Source organism: Piliocolobus tephrosceles, chromosome 1 (assembly GCF_002776525.5).
Source record: "Piliocolobus tephrosceles isolate RC106 chromosome 1, ASM277652v3, whole genome shotgun sequence".
NCBI lineage: Eukaryota > Metazoa > Chordata > Mammalia > Primates > Cercopithecidae > Piliocolobus > Piliocolobus tephrosceles.
The window spans coordinates 164,102,871-164,119,205 of record NC_045434.1 but is presented as its reverse complement, the minus strand read 5'-3'; the positions used below and the strand labels follow the sequence as shown (position 1 = coordinate 164,119,205).

At 41.0% G+C, this 16,335-nt stretch overlaps 2 protein-coding genes across 3 annotated transcripts in view; both read right to left on the bottom strand.

The window, feature by feature from the left end:
* Positions 1-5,288, bottom strand: part of LOC111532953 (heterogeneous nuclear ribonucleoprotein A1-like) — a 69,252-nt gene extending 63,964 nt beyond the window's left edge. The window contains 1 exon segment of the mRNA XM_026454146.1: positions 5,177-5,288. Within this exon segment, the coding sequence (XP_026309931.1) occupies positions 5,177-5,288 (112 nt within the window).
* The window catches only part of DAB1 (DAB adaptor protein 1), a 1,195,266-nt gene that overhangs the window by 1,073,647 nt on the left and 105,284 nt on the right, over positions 1-16,335 (bottom strand). The gene's annotated exons all lie outside the window — the stretch shown is intronic.

Sequence of the window (16,335 nt, the reverse complement as noted above, 5' to 3'; positions counted from 1 at the left end):
GGCCTTAGGTATTCTGGGCTCCACTAGCAAATCCATCCCTATAGTGGATAGATTTCAAGTGCTCATCAAGTGCTTCCAATATACTTCCTTGATCTTCTTCAATGTTTACCATATATCTTTTAAATAGAATTCACCTGATGAGTGCGCTGTGAGTTGGAGATAGCAATTCTAGTCCTGGTTCTGCCACTGACGGGCTCTTTGTCCCTGAGCATCCCTCTTGCACTCTCTAGATTTTCCATTTCTTCCTCTGTAAAATAAAGAAGCTAGACTTCAATCTCTATTCTTTCTTCCTAGTTTTTCATTCTATAATTCAGTTAATTCTGAAACAGCATACAGAAAGAATAACGTAATAGCTGCAAGCGAGCACTAAAATATACTATGAGCTTGCTAGCTGCCAGGGCAAAAAAGAAAATAATGATGACATAACTCATTTTTTGATTAAAAAATACAAGTTACACAAGGGATAGTTCTCATTGGCACAAAATCCTAAATGCCTTTATAAAGAAGATAAAGGACAACCTAACAGGTATTGTCTTTGCGAGTGGACTTCTAAGCCTTCTTTTCAGAAAGCCTAAAAAGAGCAGAGTCAATGCTGGCATACTCATTTGCTCCTCAAAAATGGTCTGTTCATCTATTGGTGAATATTAATAGCTCATATGTTACAGTGTTGTTTTTTCCACTCACACAAATATGATGAGTATCATTTACTAAGCAATCTCAGTAATTAGTACACACCAGATATTTCAATTTGCCTCTCCCAAAGCTCAGAGGCTTCCCTTCCTACCAAAAGAAACGTGTTGGCTGTACTAGTAAGTTACTTATATGTGCCCAGTACTTTATAATTAACAAAGTGTCTTACTCTACGTTGCATTTGGTCTTCAGAACAATATGTGAGAGGCAGAATCAGAATAATTATTCCATGTTGCAAATGATAAACAGGCTCAAAAAGCTTAAGTGATAAGATACGGTGGCCCATATCAGGTTCAGGAATGACCTAATTCCATCTGGCTCCATGCCTGAAGCTCCTGCAGCAAACACTACCACCTATTTCCACACCAGGTATTGCTTGTGTCCAAATCCTGGCACTTCTGTCAGGGACCTATTCATTGCGTGGCTTCAAACCAGCAGCTCCACTCCACTTTCTTTCTGTTTCTGTCACTGACACACAGAATCAATGAAGCATCGACATATTATCTCAAATATACAGTCCTGAAGGCAAGTTTGATGCCTTATAATAGCCTTGTTATGGCTGATTAAAAAAAAAATTAAGATTAGAAACAGGAAAATGAAACAAGTAAAAGATATGAATTGAGTCTTGTTTTGCAGAATCAATAAAGGATAGTCATGCTTCACTGTGTGCTTCAACATCTGAGGCTGACCCTGAAGACCAGATACCAGGCCTCGTTATTTTTTTTCTGGACCGGGTGGGAGTACAGGCGTTCTTCTTCTTCTTCCTCTTCCTCCTCCTCTTCTTCCTCCTCCTCCTCCTCCTTTCTTCTTCTTCTTCTTCTTCTTCTTCTTCTTCTTCTTCTTCTTCTTTTCTTCTTCTCTTCCTCTTCTTCTTCTTCATCTTCTTCTTCTCCTCCTCCTCCTACTCCTCTTCTTCTTCTTCTTCTTCTTTCTTTTTCTTTTGTGTATTTAGTAGAGATGGGGTTTCACCATGTTAGCCAGCATGATCTCGATCTCCTGACCTCGTGATCCACCTGTCTCGGCCTCCCAAAGTGCTGAGACTACAGGCATGAGCCACTGCGCCTGGCCACAGGCGTTGTTCTTTCTGTGGGGGGCAAGATCTCACTCTGTCACCCAGGCTGGAGGGCTGCAGTGGTCCAGTCATGGCTCACTATAGCCTCGACTTCCCAGGCTCAAGTGATCTCCTACCTCAGCCTCCTGAGTAGCTGGGATCACACACATGTGCCACCATGCTGGGCTAACATTATTTTTTTTAATGTTTTGTAGAGACAATGTCTCCTTACATTGCCCAGGCTGGTCTTGAACTCCTGGACTCAAGCAATCCTCTTGCCTTGGCCGTCCAAAGTGCTGGAATTACAGGAGTGAGCCACCGTACCCGGTCAGGCCTTGTTCTTGTCTTGTAGATCAATGTTCTCAGACTTCCTCATTCACTCACTCACTCACTCACTCATTCAGTAACACAGGAGTAGAGATGACCCAGACATTTGTCAGAATAGGCTATAGTGCATTTAGCTTAAGAGCAAAGACTTGGGAGGTGGAGTTAAAATCATCTCTCTATGCTTTGACTTCCCCATCTTTAATAATAGTCATACTAGATAATACTTATAGGTGATAACTACATGATGCCAGGTGCTATTCTAGGTCATATATAAACATATATATAGCCTATACATATATATGTATACACATACACACATATATAGGCTATACATACATATATATCCATGCCTAAAGCTCCTGTAGCAATACATATATAAGTGAGGGTGTGTGTGTGTCTGTGTATATATATATATTATATATATATATCTCTCTCCTTATAACCTCATTTAATCCTCATAACCAAAATGAAGTAGGAACTATTTTTATCCTCTTTTTACAGATGAGGCACCAAGAGGTAAAGAAAAATTGACAAAGACCACATACCTAGGAAATAGCCATGCTGGGCAGTACAGCTCCAGAACCCATGCCCATAACCACTACATGATATAGCCTGTACACCAGTGCTGTCCATTCGAAGTTTCTGCTCTCATGGAAATGTTCCATCCAATAAGCTAGCCACTAGGCACATGTGACTAGTCCAATACTAGCCATTAGCCATACATAGCTATCAAGCTCTTGATACTACCATCAAAAAGCTAAATTTCTTATAAGCTTTTATACACTTGTGCAGTAGATGTTTGCAAACTGCTCAGTACAGTACCTGGCATTTAATAGGCACTCAATCTGTGTGAACTACTATTTTAATAGTAGTAAGCATTTAACAAATGTTTATCTGCAATCTCTTGTCTGAATTATAAAATCCAAAGAGCTCTGGAAATCAAATTGTGTGTGTGTGCATGTGTGTGTGCATGTATGTGTGTGTATGTGTGTGTGTGTGTGTGTGTGTGTGCTTAACTCAATTTGGCAGCAAAATGTAAGCTGGCCTGAAGTAATTTGGTGGCACAAACTGACATGAACTGACAGAATGCTACTTACAGTGTTATGCATCCTACATTATTTATTGTATGTTTTACAGCAGAGATATTAATTTATTTAATTGTGGGTGCTGCCCCAAGCCCAGCAGGGGGTGTTATGTAATAAGTAATATATGTATCCTGTTGTCTTTCTCAGAGCTGAATCGTTCTACATTTCTAAAACACATCTAGCCCCTAAGGTTTCAAATAGGGAATCATGGACCTGCATTTACATTTTTATACCAGGCTAGCTATGATGGACAGAGCAGAGAAAACAGGGCCTGACCTGGAAACCTGAGTCCACACTTGTTGCTCTTGGAGAGGAAAGCAGGCCTTCTCCAGGCAAGCTGGAGCAGAGAAATAGCCAGAGCTGCCCTAGGTCGGGCGCAGAGAGGCCGGACAACAGGACAGCAGAGCATCCATGACAGCTCTCTTCCTGGGGCAGCCACGTTTCCAATCACTGCTTTATGAATCTATTCAATAAGTTTATTTAAATAGTCCTGCAGGGAAAGGGACATGATGCTCCTATTTATTTAGTAAGTTCATTATCATAGATGCACTTGTGGGACTCTAGATTGATGCTACACACAACTAGCTGCTCCCCTGTGCAGATCCAGGCTCTGCTCCCTCTCACCTTCCTTCTCACCCTACCCCCAAGTTCCAAAATTTGGAAAAGTGGATCTGCCTTCCAAATAGTTCTCTCCATCCTGATTGATGGTCCCAGGGCCTGAAATGTCCTTTACTGGCCTTGTCTTTTGTGATGAGGCATTTTGTCCTGTAGAGATATCAACTTGAAAGGTAATGTAGTGAGGTGGAATCTGGACTTCCTGTGTGGTTTGGGGTAAATCACTTAGACTCTCTGAGTCACGATTTGCTCACTCCAAAAGAGTAGCAAGCAATATCCCTTCAAAGGGTTTTGGGAGGAATAAATAATGACCTCAAAGTGCCCTGGAAAAGCACAGGACACTGGAAGACACCCCATTGAGGGGTAGTTGATAGATCTAAGCCCCCTCTCAGTGTTCCCTGTTTCTGTACAAATGTAGTTATCATCTTTCATTACGACAAAGAAGAGAAAGCATGAGTTTGGAGTAAGCCTGGCCTGGATTCTATTCTCAGTTAGGGGACCTTATATCAAGCTTATTACCCCTGTGAACCTCAGTTTCCACATCTGTACATGGGAATAATGTTTACCTCTTATGCCAAAACCCTTAAGAAACCAAAGGGATACCAACATACCTAGAGAACCCTGCACAATGTCTGGCTCACGGAAGATGCTTCCTTCCCTTATCCACCCTTCCCTTCTTCTAACGAGGCAATGGCACTAAAAGACTATGGCATTTTCCTCCCAACTTTAGCTGCCTAATAATTCCTAACTAAGAATGACAGAATTCAATACCAAAATCAATGAAAAAGAACCATGTGTCCCTTTTTAATCAAAATCTAAAATGAGGTAGCCCTCGCCTGTGGCCACATCAAAGCATAAGTGAGAGAAGAAGCAATGGAAAAGGGTACTTTGCATTTACCTTCTTTGGAGAAGCAGGAGCCAGGCAAAGTTGGACTCTGTCTTTAATGACAGGATATAATTCCAGTTTCACAACTTAATTATGACTGGATGAAAAGGACAGCATGAAAAACTAGGTGTAGGATAGGGAGTTTCATCTCGTTAGGTTCACTGACACCTCATTAGGAACTTTGAAAAACATTCTGCTTCCAGGCAATTTTGCTACTATCTCGATTTTTTCCCACATTTATCTGGCTACATTTATTTGACTTGACACAAGTAGGAAAATGGGAGCTTTGATTTTTTTTCCCAGGTCATCAACTAGCACTTCTATTTCTCCACTTCAAGCCACAACATTCTTTTTCAGGTTATGATCATCAAGATACCAGAGGATTGGAGCTGCCAGAGTAACCTTCCAAAACATGAGCTGGACCATGTCATGCCCTATGCCAAATCTTTAATGGTTTCTCACTGTCCATACACAGTAGCATGGTGTGCAAGTACTACCTACTTTTCAGACATCATTTCCTACCTCCTTCTTCCAAAATGTCTATTCTGACTGTAACAGGGCTGCTTAACATTCTTCCCCCAGGCCCAAGAGAAAATCTTATGATGTTTATGATATTCCCATCTTCTTTCTCCATTTCCCCTATCACCTACGAAAATATCATTTCTCCTGTAGGTTCAAGTCAAAGATTCAGTTCTCTCTCAAAATTTGCTTGATTTTCCCAATCAGAATACACCCCTCACTCGTTCTTAGTACTGCCAGCATGAGGATCATCTGCACTGGGACATCCTGTCGTGAATGCTGGCCAATACTTCATGTCTGCCTGACCTACCCAACTGTGAGCCCTACCATTGTTAACTTTCTGTTCTGTTAGTGCAACACACTACACCGGTGTGTCCCAGTCAGTTCTGAGATGTGTCAGAAGCAGTTGTTACCTCTAAGATGCCAAGCATGGAATGTACATGTATATTTTGAAATATATATATATAGAAATAAATATATATATATATGGAGAGAGAGAAAAATTAAAGGGTTGAGAAGTTCCTCTCTATAGCACCAAGTCAAGTCATGTAACAATATGATAAATACATGGAAGACAAATGGGACTGTTCTTGATCATGCTCTGAGGCCTGGGATCCTTTCACTTGACTTCGATGTCCAGCACTGTTCATTGTACCATACCATGGACAAAACAGAAAAAGTCTGGCAACATCTGGAACCAAAGAGAATGTCTTAGTATCTTAAGCACTATGCACAGTTTGTTTATTTGGAGATATTGCCATCGTTGCATTAACATTGCATGTTAAACTGACTGTGGACCCTAATTAATTGTTGCAACATGGCAAAGGGATTTGGAGTTAGTAGATGTGGGTCTAATTTCCTGCAAATTTGCTGTCTCAAAATAGCAGGATGACTTTGGGTAAGTCCTTTCTTTGAGCCTCCTTTTCCTCAACTTTAAAGCAATAAACTTTAAAATATAGAGCAACTCCCACCTTGCAGCTTTGTTACATGGATCAAATGAGACGATGTATATGGAAAAGGGTTGTGTAAATCACAAAGCCTTATAGCAACGGGAGTTAGTAGTTATTGGTACTAGGAGTTAGCCAAGGGTAAAGTGCATCCTCACAACTGGGTTCTTTGTTGTAAAAAAAAAAAAAAAAAAAAAAAAAGGAATTTTCACACCACAGTAAAGAGAATAGGTTTTGGAGGCTGACCACCTTGTGTCCAAGAATTGGCCCCATCACTTCCTCACTAGGTGATGTTGAAAAAGTCACATAACCTTTCTGAGCTTCATGTCTTTGTATAGGAAAGGGTGGTGACAGGGCTTTTGTGATTATTATTAAAAATTAACACATTTCTGAAGGATAGAGACATATACATGATAAATCACAGCACAACCGTTTAAATATTTTACCAATTATTGCACTAAGGAAGAAATAAGTTTCATCCATGAGCTGGGTTTAGAGAATGAGTACGAGCTTCCTAGGAAGAGAAGGCAGGAGAAGAATGTGTCAGGAAAAAAAGAACAGTAAGTGGCAGAAGTGACAAAGTCCTGAAATCTAATTTATCTTCATTCTGCTTCCCTATAAATAAAATAGGAATAGAAATGTCTTCCTTTCTTCCATTTTTCTGAGATATTCTGAAAATGAATAAGATCCAGTCTTTGTTACACAATTCACCCCTCCCTAGAGCTGGCCCCTGATTGGTGACTACAAGGGCAAGTAATCGCCTGACAGCATTTAGGCCCATGGGAGAGGAAAGACTCCATAGGATGGGACAGTTCCTATCATTCTTCCCACTGTCCCCAGCTGTGTTTCCCAAAGTGGATTAGGATGTGTCAAAACATTGAGAACGATAGGGTACAGAAGCCCTGTGGTCTCGTTGTCTGTCAGAGTCTTCCTGGGGCACATTTTCCTAAGTCCTTATTCCATCTGAAAGCATCTTTAAATCCAGAGCTGCAGATAGAATGATAAACTACATAGCAGAATTTTCCAATTGGTGATGGGGGCAGGGGTTAGAGGGAGATGAATAATAGCTAAGTAGGTCAAAAGAAAACTATTTTGGGAGCATCCTTCTTCTTTTATCAAAATGAAAACAGTTTACCTTGATGAAGCTCCCAAATTTTAGGCAGCCTTGTAATTTACCTTCTATAGAAGATATAGTTCCCCTTTGTTCTGTGAAATCACACAGTGCTGAGTAACAAGACTTGCTTAGGGCCCCGGTGTGCCCTTACTAGCTGTCCAATCTCCAGGCCTTTAGCATGTCTGATCCCCAAATTTCCCATCTGGTAAATAAAGAAATTTGACTGATCAATTTGTTATGTCTCTTCTGGCTCTGTTCATAAACAAAGTCTTATTCAATTCATGTCTGAGACTCTGTGCCCAGTACTGGGCAAAGGGAAAGAATCACTTATAAGACCCAGGCTTTGCAGTTATGTATGTGAGAGGAAGACAGAGGTTTGGCAGACACCAAATATCTACATGTATAACAGATGTGCTAGATTATTAACAAACGTGGTCTCATTTTAAACATCATATTGGCTCTGTGAAGTGTGGGAGTATGTGGGGTTGATAACTACCTGCTTTTATATGTCCAAGTCCAGAACCAGTTGAGAGATGAATACAAAAGTCAGACAGATAGAGAACAGACTCTCAGCTTAATTACTGATAAAACCTGAGTTGGAGAAAATGCTAGCTTGTAACCAGAATCAAGCTTTCCCCTCCTATGACTACCTTGAAAAGGGACCATCTTCATAAAGGCAAGTAAATAATGCATGTGTCCTGAAATCAAACAGATGCAAGATAGATCTCCCAGGGCTGAACGTTGGGATGGTTCCTTCACTCAAACTCAGTAAGCAGGTAAGGCCCTCCTCAGTCCTATGAGAGGCACGCAGGAGCAAGTGAAGAGAGAGAGAAGGAGTTTTTTGCTCCTACTTTTCCTTTCCCGGGGAAGGAATGGACGATTCTCCTTCTATGAGAATGTGGCCCTTCATACAAAATAAGCAGCCCTCCAAAACTATGATTAACCACATTTACAGAAGCTCAGTGAGGTCAAACTACCCAAGGTGACTCAGTCAGTAAGAAGCAGGGCCAGGGTCAGTACTCATGTCTGCCAAACTCTTTTCTCTTCCCACTGTACTGCATTAAGCCATGTACAAATACACACACACACATACAACTTTGGTGCAAGACAGTCAGTGTCATAAGAATCATATGAATTGTAGAAATGACATAGACTATTTTAAAATCATGTAGTGTAAACATATAGGTTTTCATAGTAACTTGTCATCTCAGCATCTCAGTTACTGTGAATATACACATGTATATAAATGTTTGAGTACGTGTGTGTGTATGTTTATCTGGTATCATCCTATAGCAGTAGATTTGGGATGCACGTGGAATAAAATAGTTGCTATCAGATTATATATATCATCTTAGATTATATATATATATCTCCCAAGACCTTATTTACCCAGACTCATGAACTCAAACAAAGATGGTCAATTATAGATTTAAGCACTAGCACTTTAAATAGTTATTATTAGAAAATAATGCTCTTTTACAATATGTTATTTTCAGCCCTGTTTCCTTAAATATAGTGTACAAAGTCAAGTCATCATTTTCAATATTGGCGGCTACCCTGGGCTGTATTCAGTAATGATTTATGGGCTGTATGTGTCAGGGGAAAAATGAGCTGCCTGTGTCTGCATGACTGTGCTTTGCCAGGACACTGATCTACCTAAATTATTTTACGTATAATAATATTTTGATATCTGCTTTTCTATTTGCATATTTGTGATGAATTATAAGTAATGAGCTAGATACAAAGGCCACCAGAGAAATGATTAAATACTAGGATGCATGATTTCTCTTAGAGTCTCCTCATATTTTATACAAGGAAGGAGTCTAGCATAGCAGGTTAAGAATGTGGATTGTGGAGTCAGTGAGAGCTGTCACCTCTTAGCTGTGTGTCGTTAGGCAAGTGTCTTTGCATTTCTGAGACTTATTTTCCTTATATATAAAACAAGCATTATGATGTCACATTCCTCATAGGAGAGCATTCTGAAGGTTAAGTGAGATCACATACATAAAACAATTAGCAATGTCCCCAGTACATGCTAAGTAGTTAGAAAGAGCATGGTAACTGCTATAGTATGAAGCAAACAACATGGCGGCAAGAGATCTGGTTCTAGGCTCTGCTTGTCATTGTCTATTATGATTATTGTTGTTGTCATTGTTATTATTATATTTGATCAAGGGGGATTCAAGGTCTGATTTTCTAACTTTTCTGGGATGTATGTGGTAACAACAGATAGAAATTATAAATTAAAATAAAATAAAGCATTTTACTAGGAGCTTGGGTTGCATGAAATATTAATTCGCTGAAGAAGCATTTAAAAGAAAATTCAGTGGTCTTGAAACACAGCACAGAGGTTCAGCAGGATTAGGCATGAGTTCATTGTGTGGGATGGCTTTACTAACTTGTTTCTTTATTTGCACAATGTAAAAAACATAAATTTTGGTTCGGTTGCATTTAAAATTCAGCAAATTTTATCTTAGTTTAGTCCAATTTTTAGTTAATATAAGTTCCTTTCATTCATTTAAGAAATCCGAGTACAATAATAGTGCTAATACTATTAATAACAATAGTCATAATATTTATTTATCACTTTACACTTTTTCTTTTTTTTTTTGAGACAGGATCTCCCTGTGTCACCCAGGCTAGAGTGCAGTGTTGCAATCACAGCTCATTGCAGCCTCGACCTCCCAGTCTCAAGTTTTCTTCTCACCTCAGCCTCCCAAGTAGCTGGGACTACAGGAGCATGCCACTATGCTTGGATACTTTTTTAAAAAATGTTTTGTGGAGACAAGGTGCCACTATGTTGCCCAGGCTGGTCTTGAACTCCTAGGCTCAAACAATCCTCCTGTCTCAGCCTTCCAATGTGTTGGGATTACAGGCATGAGCCACCAGGCCCAGCCTCACCTTACACTTTTTATGGGACATTTAAAGGCATTCTCTTCTGCTGATCACTATCAGGTACAATCAGCTCATTTTATGGATAGGAATACCCGAAAGGTAAAGAAAGACAGAGAGGCGCGACTGGTTATGACAATATCACTCCACTCATGCTTTGGGGTGGAGGAGGTCAATAAACAACCTAAAAGCTCTATGACTGGCCCCAGGAGGAAGGAGAAGGGGACAGGCTGTTACCACGGAGGAGCCAGAGGAAGGGAGCAGGCAGGGGATTTCACTAAACACTGGACTCCATTATCTAAGACCCCTTCCATCCTCTAACATTCTGTCTCTATGAAAAAGAGCTTTCAAGCATCAAACTTATTTGGTCCTAGAATAAAGTCAGTCTGACCTTTTCTCACAGAATGTGCTATCCAAAAAGAAAAGGCCTCAGAGAACCCACTTGGCATGGTTGCCCTGCTGTACCCCTTTGCTTAACCAGAGCCAAGATTCCTGTCGGGGTAACAGGAAATGAAGAAGGGAACACACCAGCCCCTCAATACTTCTCGGCCTCCCCAGGAAGCCAGTTCCCCCAGGGCTCTCTGCAGCCCGGGGTAGGGGGAAATCCTTTGAGGTTCAGCTTGAACCCATGAGCCTTCTGGAACATTGAGAAAGAAACACATAGCAGTTGCATGACTCCTCATTCAGAAGGGGCCAATTTTTTTCAAAACGTTGGTCTGAAAAGTAGATTGTCTTGCTCATACAGCCAGGGATCTCTGAGAATCCGCCTTTGGTCTGCGTGAGATGAAACATCTCGATCTATTAACTGCCACCCCTGAAGGAGCATCTCGTTCCTTGTTTTCTCCCTAGCAGGGCCTAGTTGACAGGGTAACATATACAGGATTCTGTGCTCCTCTGAGAATCCCCCTTCTACATGTGGGAGAGATCCAGCCTCACCAGGATGCTGTCTGGATGAGGCTCCCATGTAGACTCCTGGGTAAACTGTCCTGGCTGGTCTGTAGCCTAATAGGAGACTGAAGTAGCAGGTTGCACCCTGGATAACAGCACAATTAAAGTGAATTAACATAACCCAGATATCAGCTCTGACTTTAATAACCCTTTAATAGTGTTAGCTCAATTGTGTGACCCTCAATTCAAAATTCTGAGATTTCTTTTGTACATTCCCATGAGCTTATACTCTCTTGGGCATATCTGTATTTACATAGAAAAAGTTGACAGATCATTATCAGTTATTTCTTAAAACCTGAATGTTTCTCTGTCCCCTTCTTCCATTTCTGATTTGGGCATCAAAGCTGCTATGGTTCTGGAAGTGGCCTAGTTTGGCACACAATGTTCTGGTTGCACAATGACTTTTTTAGGCTCAACACTTGCTTTTTCCCCACCATGCATCTTATACCCCTGCCTAGTTAACACTGTGCTATTTTATGGCAGAGGCTCCACTTCCTTTACTTACTGTCTTCTTCACCTGGCTAACTCCTATTCATCCCTCAAAACGTCACTCAGGAATCGCCCTCTCTGGGACTCCCTAGCTAATGCCTGATCTGATCTGTCTGGTTTGGATGCCCCTCCTTGGAGATCCTGCTCTCTGGGTTATCTTTCATAACCTCTGTCATGGGGTCTTATAGCCATTTGCTTAACTGTCTGAATCCTATCTTCATCTCTAAGCTCCTTGAAGATGGGGACCCTGTCTTGTCTCTCTACCTGCCAACAGATTTCCAGGGCCTGAGTATACTAAATGTTTCTTTCACTGATTCATTTATTTAGTAATTGATCAACAAGTTGATTGATCTCTTTTAGTTGCTCAGACCTTTTATCCTAATCTAAGGCTCTCACTTGTTTTTTGAATAGATGAAGTCACCAGACAAATGAGAAACCTCCAAGTAAGCATAGGTCCACTCTGTGAAGTTTCCAAGTGTTCTTTGATCATTTACACTTGGCAGCCAGGTATTGCAGAAGGATGGCCAGCTTGGTGGCATCAGTGAATGCAATTTTCCTTCACAGGGCTTGTAATGAGCAACATTGCCAATTTAATCTTTGGGGCCTGTCAATTCCTCCTTTCTTCATGCTCTGCTCTTCTTTTCAGGCTTACTTTCCCACCCACAAGGCACACAGGACCTGTATCCTCAATGGTCTTCTCAGAACCTTGGCGCTCTGATTATAGCTCCATGACTAACTAATTAGCTGTGTGACCCTTGGCACACCATTTTCCCTGTTTGAGCCTCATTTTCTTTAGTTGTCAAATAAAGTATTTTCTTAGTCCATTTGTAGTGTTATAATATTTTAGATGGGTAATTTATAAATAACAGACATGTATTTCTCACAGTTCTGAATGTTGGGAAGTCCAAGATCAAAGCACCAACAGATCTGGCATCTGGTGAAGGCTTGCTCTCTGCTTCCAAGATGGTGCCTCTTGCTGCATCCTCACATGGAAAAAAAAAAAAAAGCTTTGTATCTTCACATGCTGGGAGAAATGAAAGGGCCAGGTAGCTATTTGAAGCTTCTTTTATATGGCAACAATCCCATACATGAGGAAAGATCCTTTGTCACCTAATCACATTTCAAAGGCCCCACCTCTTATTACCAGTACCTTGGGGTTTAAGTTCCAACATACGAATTGTATTAGTCCATTCTCCCACTACGATAAAGACATACTTGAGACTGGGTGATTTATTAAAAAAAAAAAAAAAAAAAGAAGTTTAATCAGCTCATGGTTCTGCAGGCTGTACAGGCGTCTTCTTCTGGGGAGGCCTCAGGAAACTTACAATCATGGCAGAAGGTGAAGGAGAAGCAGGCACATCTTCACATGTGGAGATCACATCCTTCACAGCAGGAGACAGACAGTGAAGGGGAAGGTGATATACACTTTTTAAACAACCAGATATTGTGAGAACTCTATCACGAGAAAGCACTAGCGGGATGGTGCTAAACCATTAGAAACCACCCCCATGATCCAACCACCTCCCACGAGGACCCACCTCCAACACTGGGGATTACAATTCAACATGAGATTTGGTTGGGGACACAGAGCCAAATCATATCATGAATCTAGGAGGGACACATACATTCAAACCACAGCAGATAGGATAAAAAATGACAGTCTATCATTGAATCAAAGCCCAGGAGACAGCACCTGGTCTGTAGAGGTAGACTAAGAAGCTGGCTTCATGTGGAGATGAGGTCTGGAAGAGATAGGGTTTCTATCCCAATCTCACATCCTGTCTTCAATCCTATTGGCCTCTGAGTCTCTCATTTTTTGTTGAGGAAAATACATTATCTTCCTGAAGGGGCTGTTGTAAATCAAAAGGAATCATGGATGTGAGACAGCTCTGAAAACCTAGAAGCTTGTCAGTCATTATGATCTCTCTAAAGCAATCCAGACATACCAATAAGGTCTCCATGTCCAAAACCACTGTTTATCAAGGTGCATTCCAGGAGCCTCCTTCTAAGAGGTGTCTATAGAGATTAATGGATGATGGAGAAGGAAGAATGAGGTTATTATAGTCAATCAGTTTGAGAAACATGGAATAACAAAGGTAAATGGGGAGGTTTCTTTACTGAGGAAGGCCTTGACTAGCTACCATGTACAAACAGGAACATTTTATTTTTCTGAAATTTATAATTACGTTTCATTGCTGACTCATTTTATTTTACTTTTATTTTAAAAGATAATTTTAACTTTTATTTTAGATGTAGGGGTGCATGTGCAAGTTTGTTACCTGGGTATATTGTGTGGTACTGAGGTCTAGGGTACAGTTAAGGTTTCTTAATCCCTTTTGCTGTAGGTGCCTTTTGCTGTAGAGAGCATCAAATAAGCATGCTTCGGGAAATGCTGCTTTCAACCAAAGGAAAGATGTAATCTAGAAATTTTGGACACTGTTAAGGGACTTTGGGAAGATATCTTGGGGGAGTTAAGAGGTGCTTTCAGCATGCTTCAGTTCCTACTGACCCTTTGGGAATACAGTCATAAGCAGTGGAATGTTGAGGGGATTGTGACTTTGTAGTCAGGAATCCTGGGTTGCAATCCTAGGTCGCCACCAACTCCCTCTGTAGCCCTGGGCCATTCAGTTACCCTCTCCAAGGTGCAGTGTACTCATGTGTAAAATGCAGGGCTAGATGCAGGAACATCAAGACCACCAGAGACCAGTCACATTCACTCGGATCACTGCAACAAAGGGTTTGCTGAGGGGAAAGAAAAGGAAGAACAAGGCAGTATACGTATTTAATGTTGCAGTGAAACATAGCAGTGCCCAGGTCTCCAATAATCAGTTCAGGAGCAGGTCATCTGAAATTAAGGTCCTCTGGTAATAGTGTTCCAGACAGTAGAAACTGAGGTAAATAAGCAGCTAGCTGTATGCAAGAATATTGCTGGTAGTGGAGGGGCCCTCTCCACCCACCACCCATAGTTTCTAATGCTTCAAGTGGGACATGCAACTTAGCCACCACTTATTCTAGGACTGAGGCCTATTCCTATGCTGCCTAAGTATTTTCATATGTCCCCCACCCCCTGTGTCCTCCAGCCCCATGTCCACAGCCTATCAGAACCCGGGGGGTCAGTGTCCAGTGGTCTCACAATACCGAAGGCTGCATTAATTTTGGACCACACAGTGAGAAAGCTGAGCTCACTAGTCACAGCCAGCCTCTTGAAATGCCAGATTTATATCATGCAAAAGCCGTTTCCAAAGCTTCACATTTGCATTTCCTACTTTGTTGGTGATAGATTGAAAGCATTAGCTACAAAGCAAGTAAAACCCAGAGGCTGGATGGCACTCAAACCTAATTGATTCAACAGGTGTTTTCTGAACTGATAGCATCTCTGCGCAGAGCCCAAGGTAAGGTGGGGGAATGTTCATTTATCTAAGTTATAAGACCTATCATTTCCTTCCTGACATAGATATTCTCTTTAATCCTCATTGTGAGGTATTCGGTGACACCATGTGATGGGTAAAGGGGCCTAAAATGTAACTTACTGAATATCACGAGTAGGTGGGAGAATCCAAAATTTTATACTAGATCTGTCTAATTTTAATGTCTTCAAGTTGTCTTACCAGGTGTAGAGACAAATAAGGAATCATTGTTGCCCCAGGAACTGATCTGGGTATGGAGAAGTGACATAGGGCATATGGGGCTGAATGCAGGAAGGGGACAGAACTGAGTCAGGAACTGTGTGTTTGTCTGCTTTTGTCTCTAGGAAAAAAAAAAAAAAACTAAATGTACATATACCTATATCTATTCGTAAAGATAAGTTAAAAATACATATATTGCTCTACTTTCTACTCCATGGGTTTACAGAACTACAAGACTAAAATCTTACAGGATATCATATAAATCACCTTATCTAAGTCTGTTGTTTTACACATATGAAAAGGGATCGTCAGACAACTTAAATAACTTGCCTCAGCGCACACAGTAAAGTAACCACAAAAGTTGGCCTGGAATCTGTGTCCCTGCTTGTTAGTCTACTGCACATCCCATTACACCACTTCTCAGCCTTTTAACTGAATCCAAGAGAATGAGTATCCCATTCATATCCATCCATCACCATCCATCCATTCATCTATCCATCTATCCATCCATTTATCCATTTGCCCTCCATCTATCCACCCCTCATCTATCCATCTTCCATCCAACCACCCCCATCCATCCACTGGTGTATCCATGTATCCACCTCTATCACCCTCTATGCATCCAACTATCTGTCCAATCATCCATCCATCCCCCATTCATTCAACCATTGATTCATCCTTCCTTATAGTCAACTCCAGCCAAGTGCCTACTCCAAGCCAAATCCCAAGCCAGATCCTGAAGACTCTAAGCTTTCTGCCTGTTACAGCAGCATGTTTTCACCTCTAGACACAATGTAATAGTGAATCTGGGCCAGACTTCTGCTCCATGGTATCAGACTACATATTCAAGTGTCATAAATAGAGAACAATATACAGGTGAGAGGAAGAGTCCCCAGTGCTTGAGGTTGTCACAGGTTTCAGCTGGAAGTGCTTCTAAAGGCATTCTGGTGCTGAGTTTATGGCACATGCTTGCATTTGAGCCAGGGATTATGGGAAGGTCTGACATTTGAGGGTTGGTCAAGACTTGTACTTACAGCTTAAATTTTGGCTGGAAAAAATATTTTTCTCATAAACATAATATTATGATATTATTTAAAAATACAATGATGAATGTTGTGAAAAATTTTACCTGATTATATTTATCCA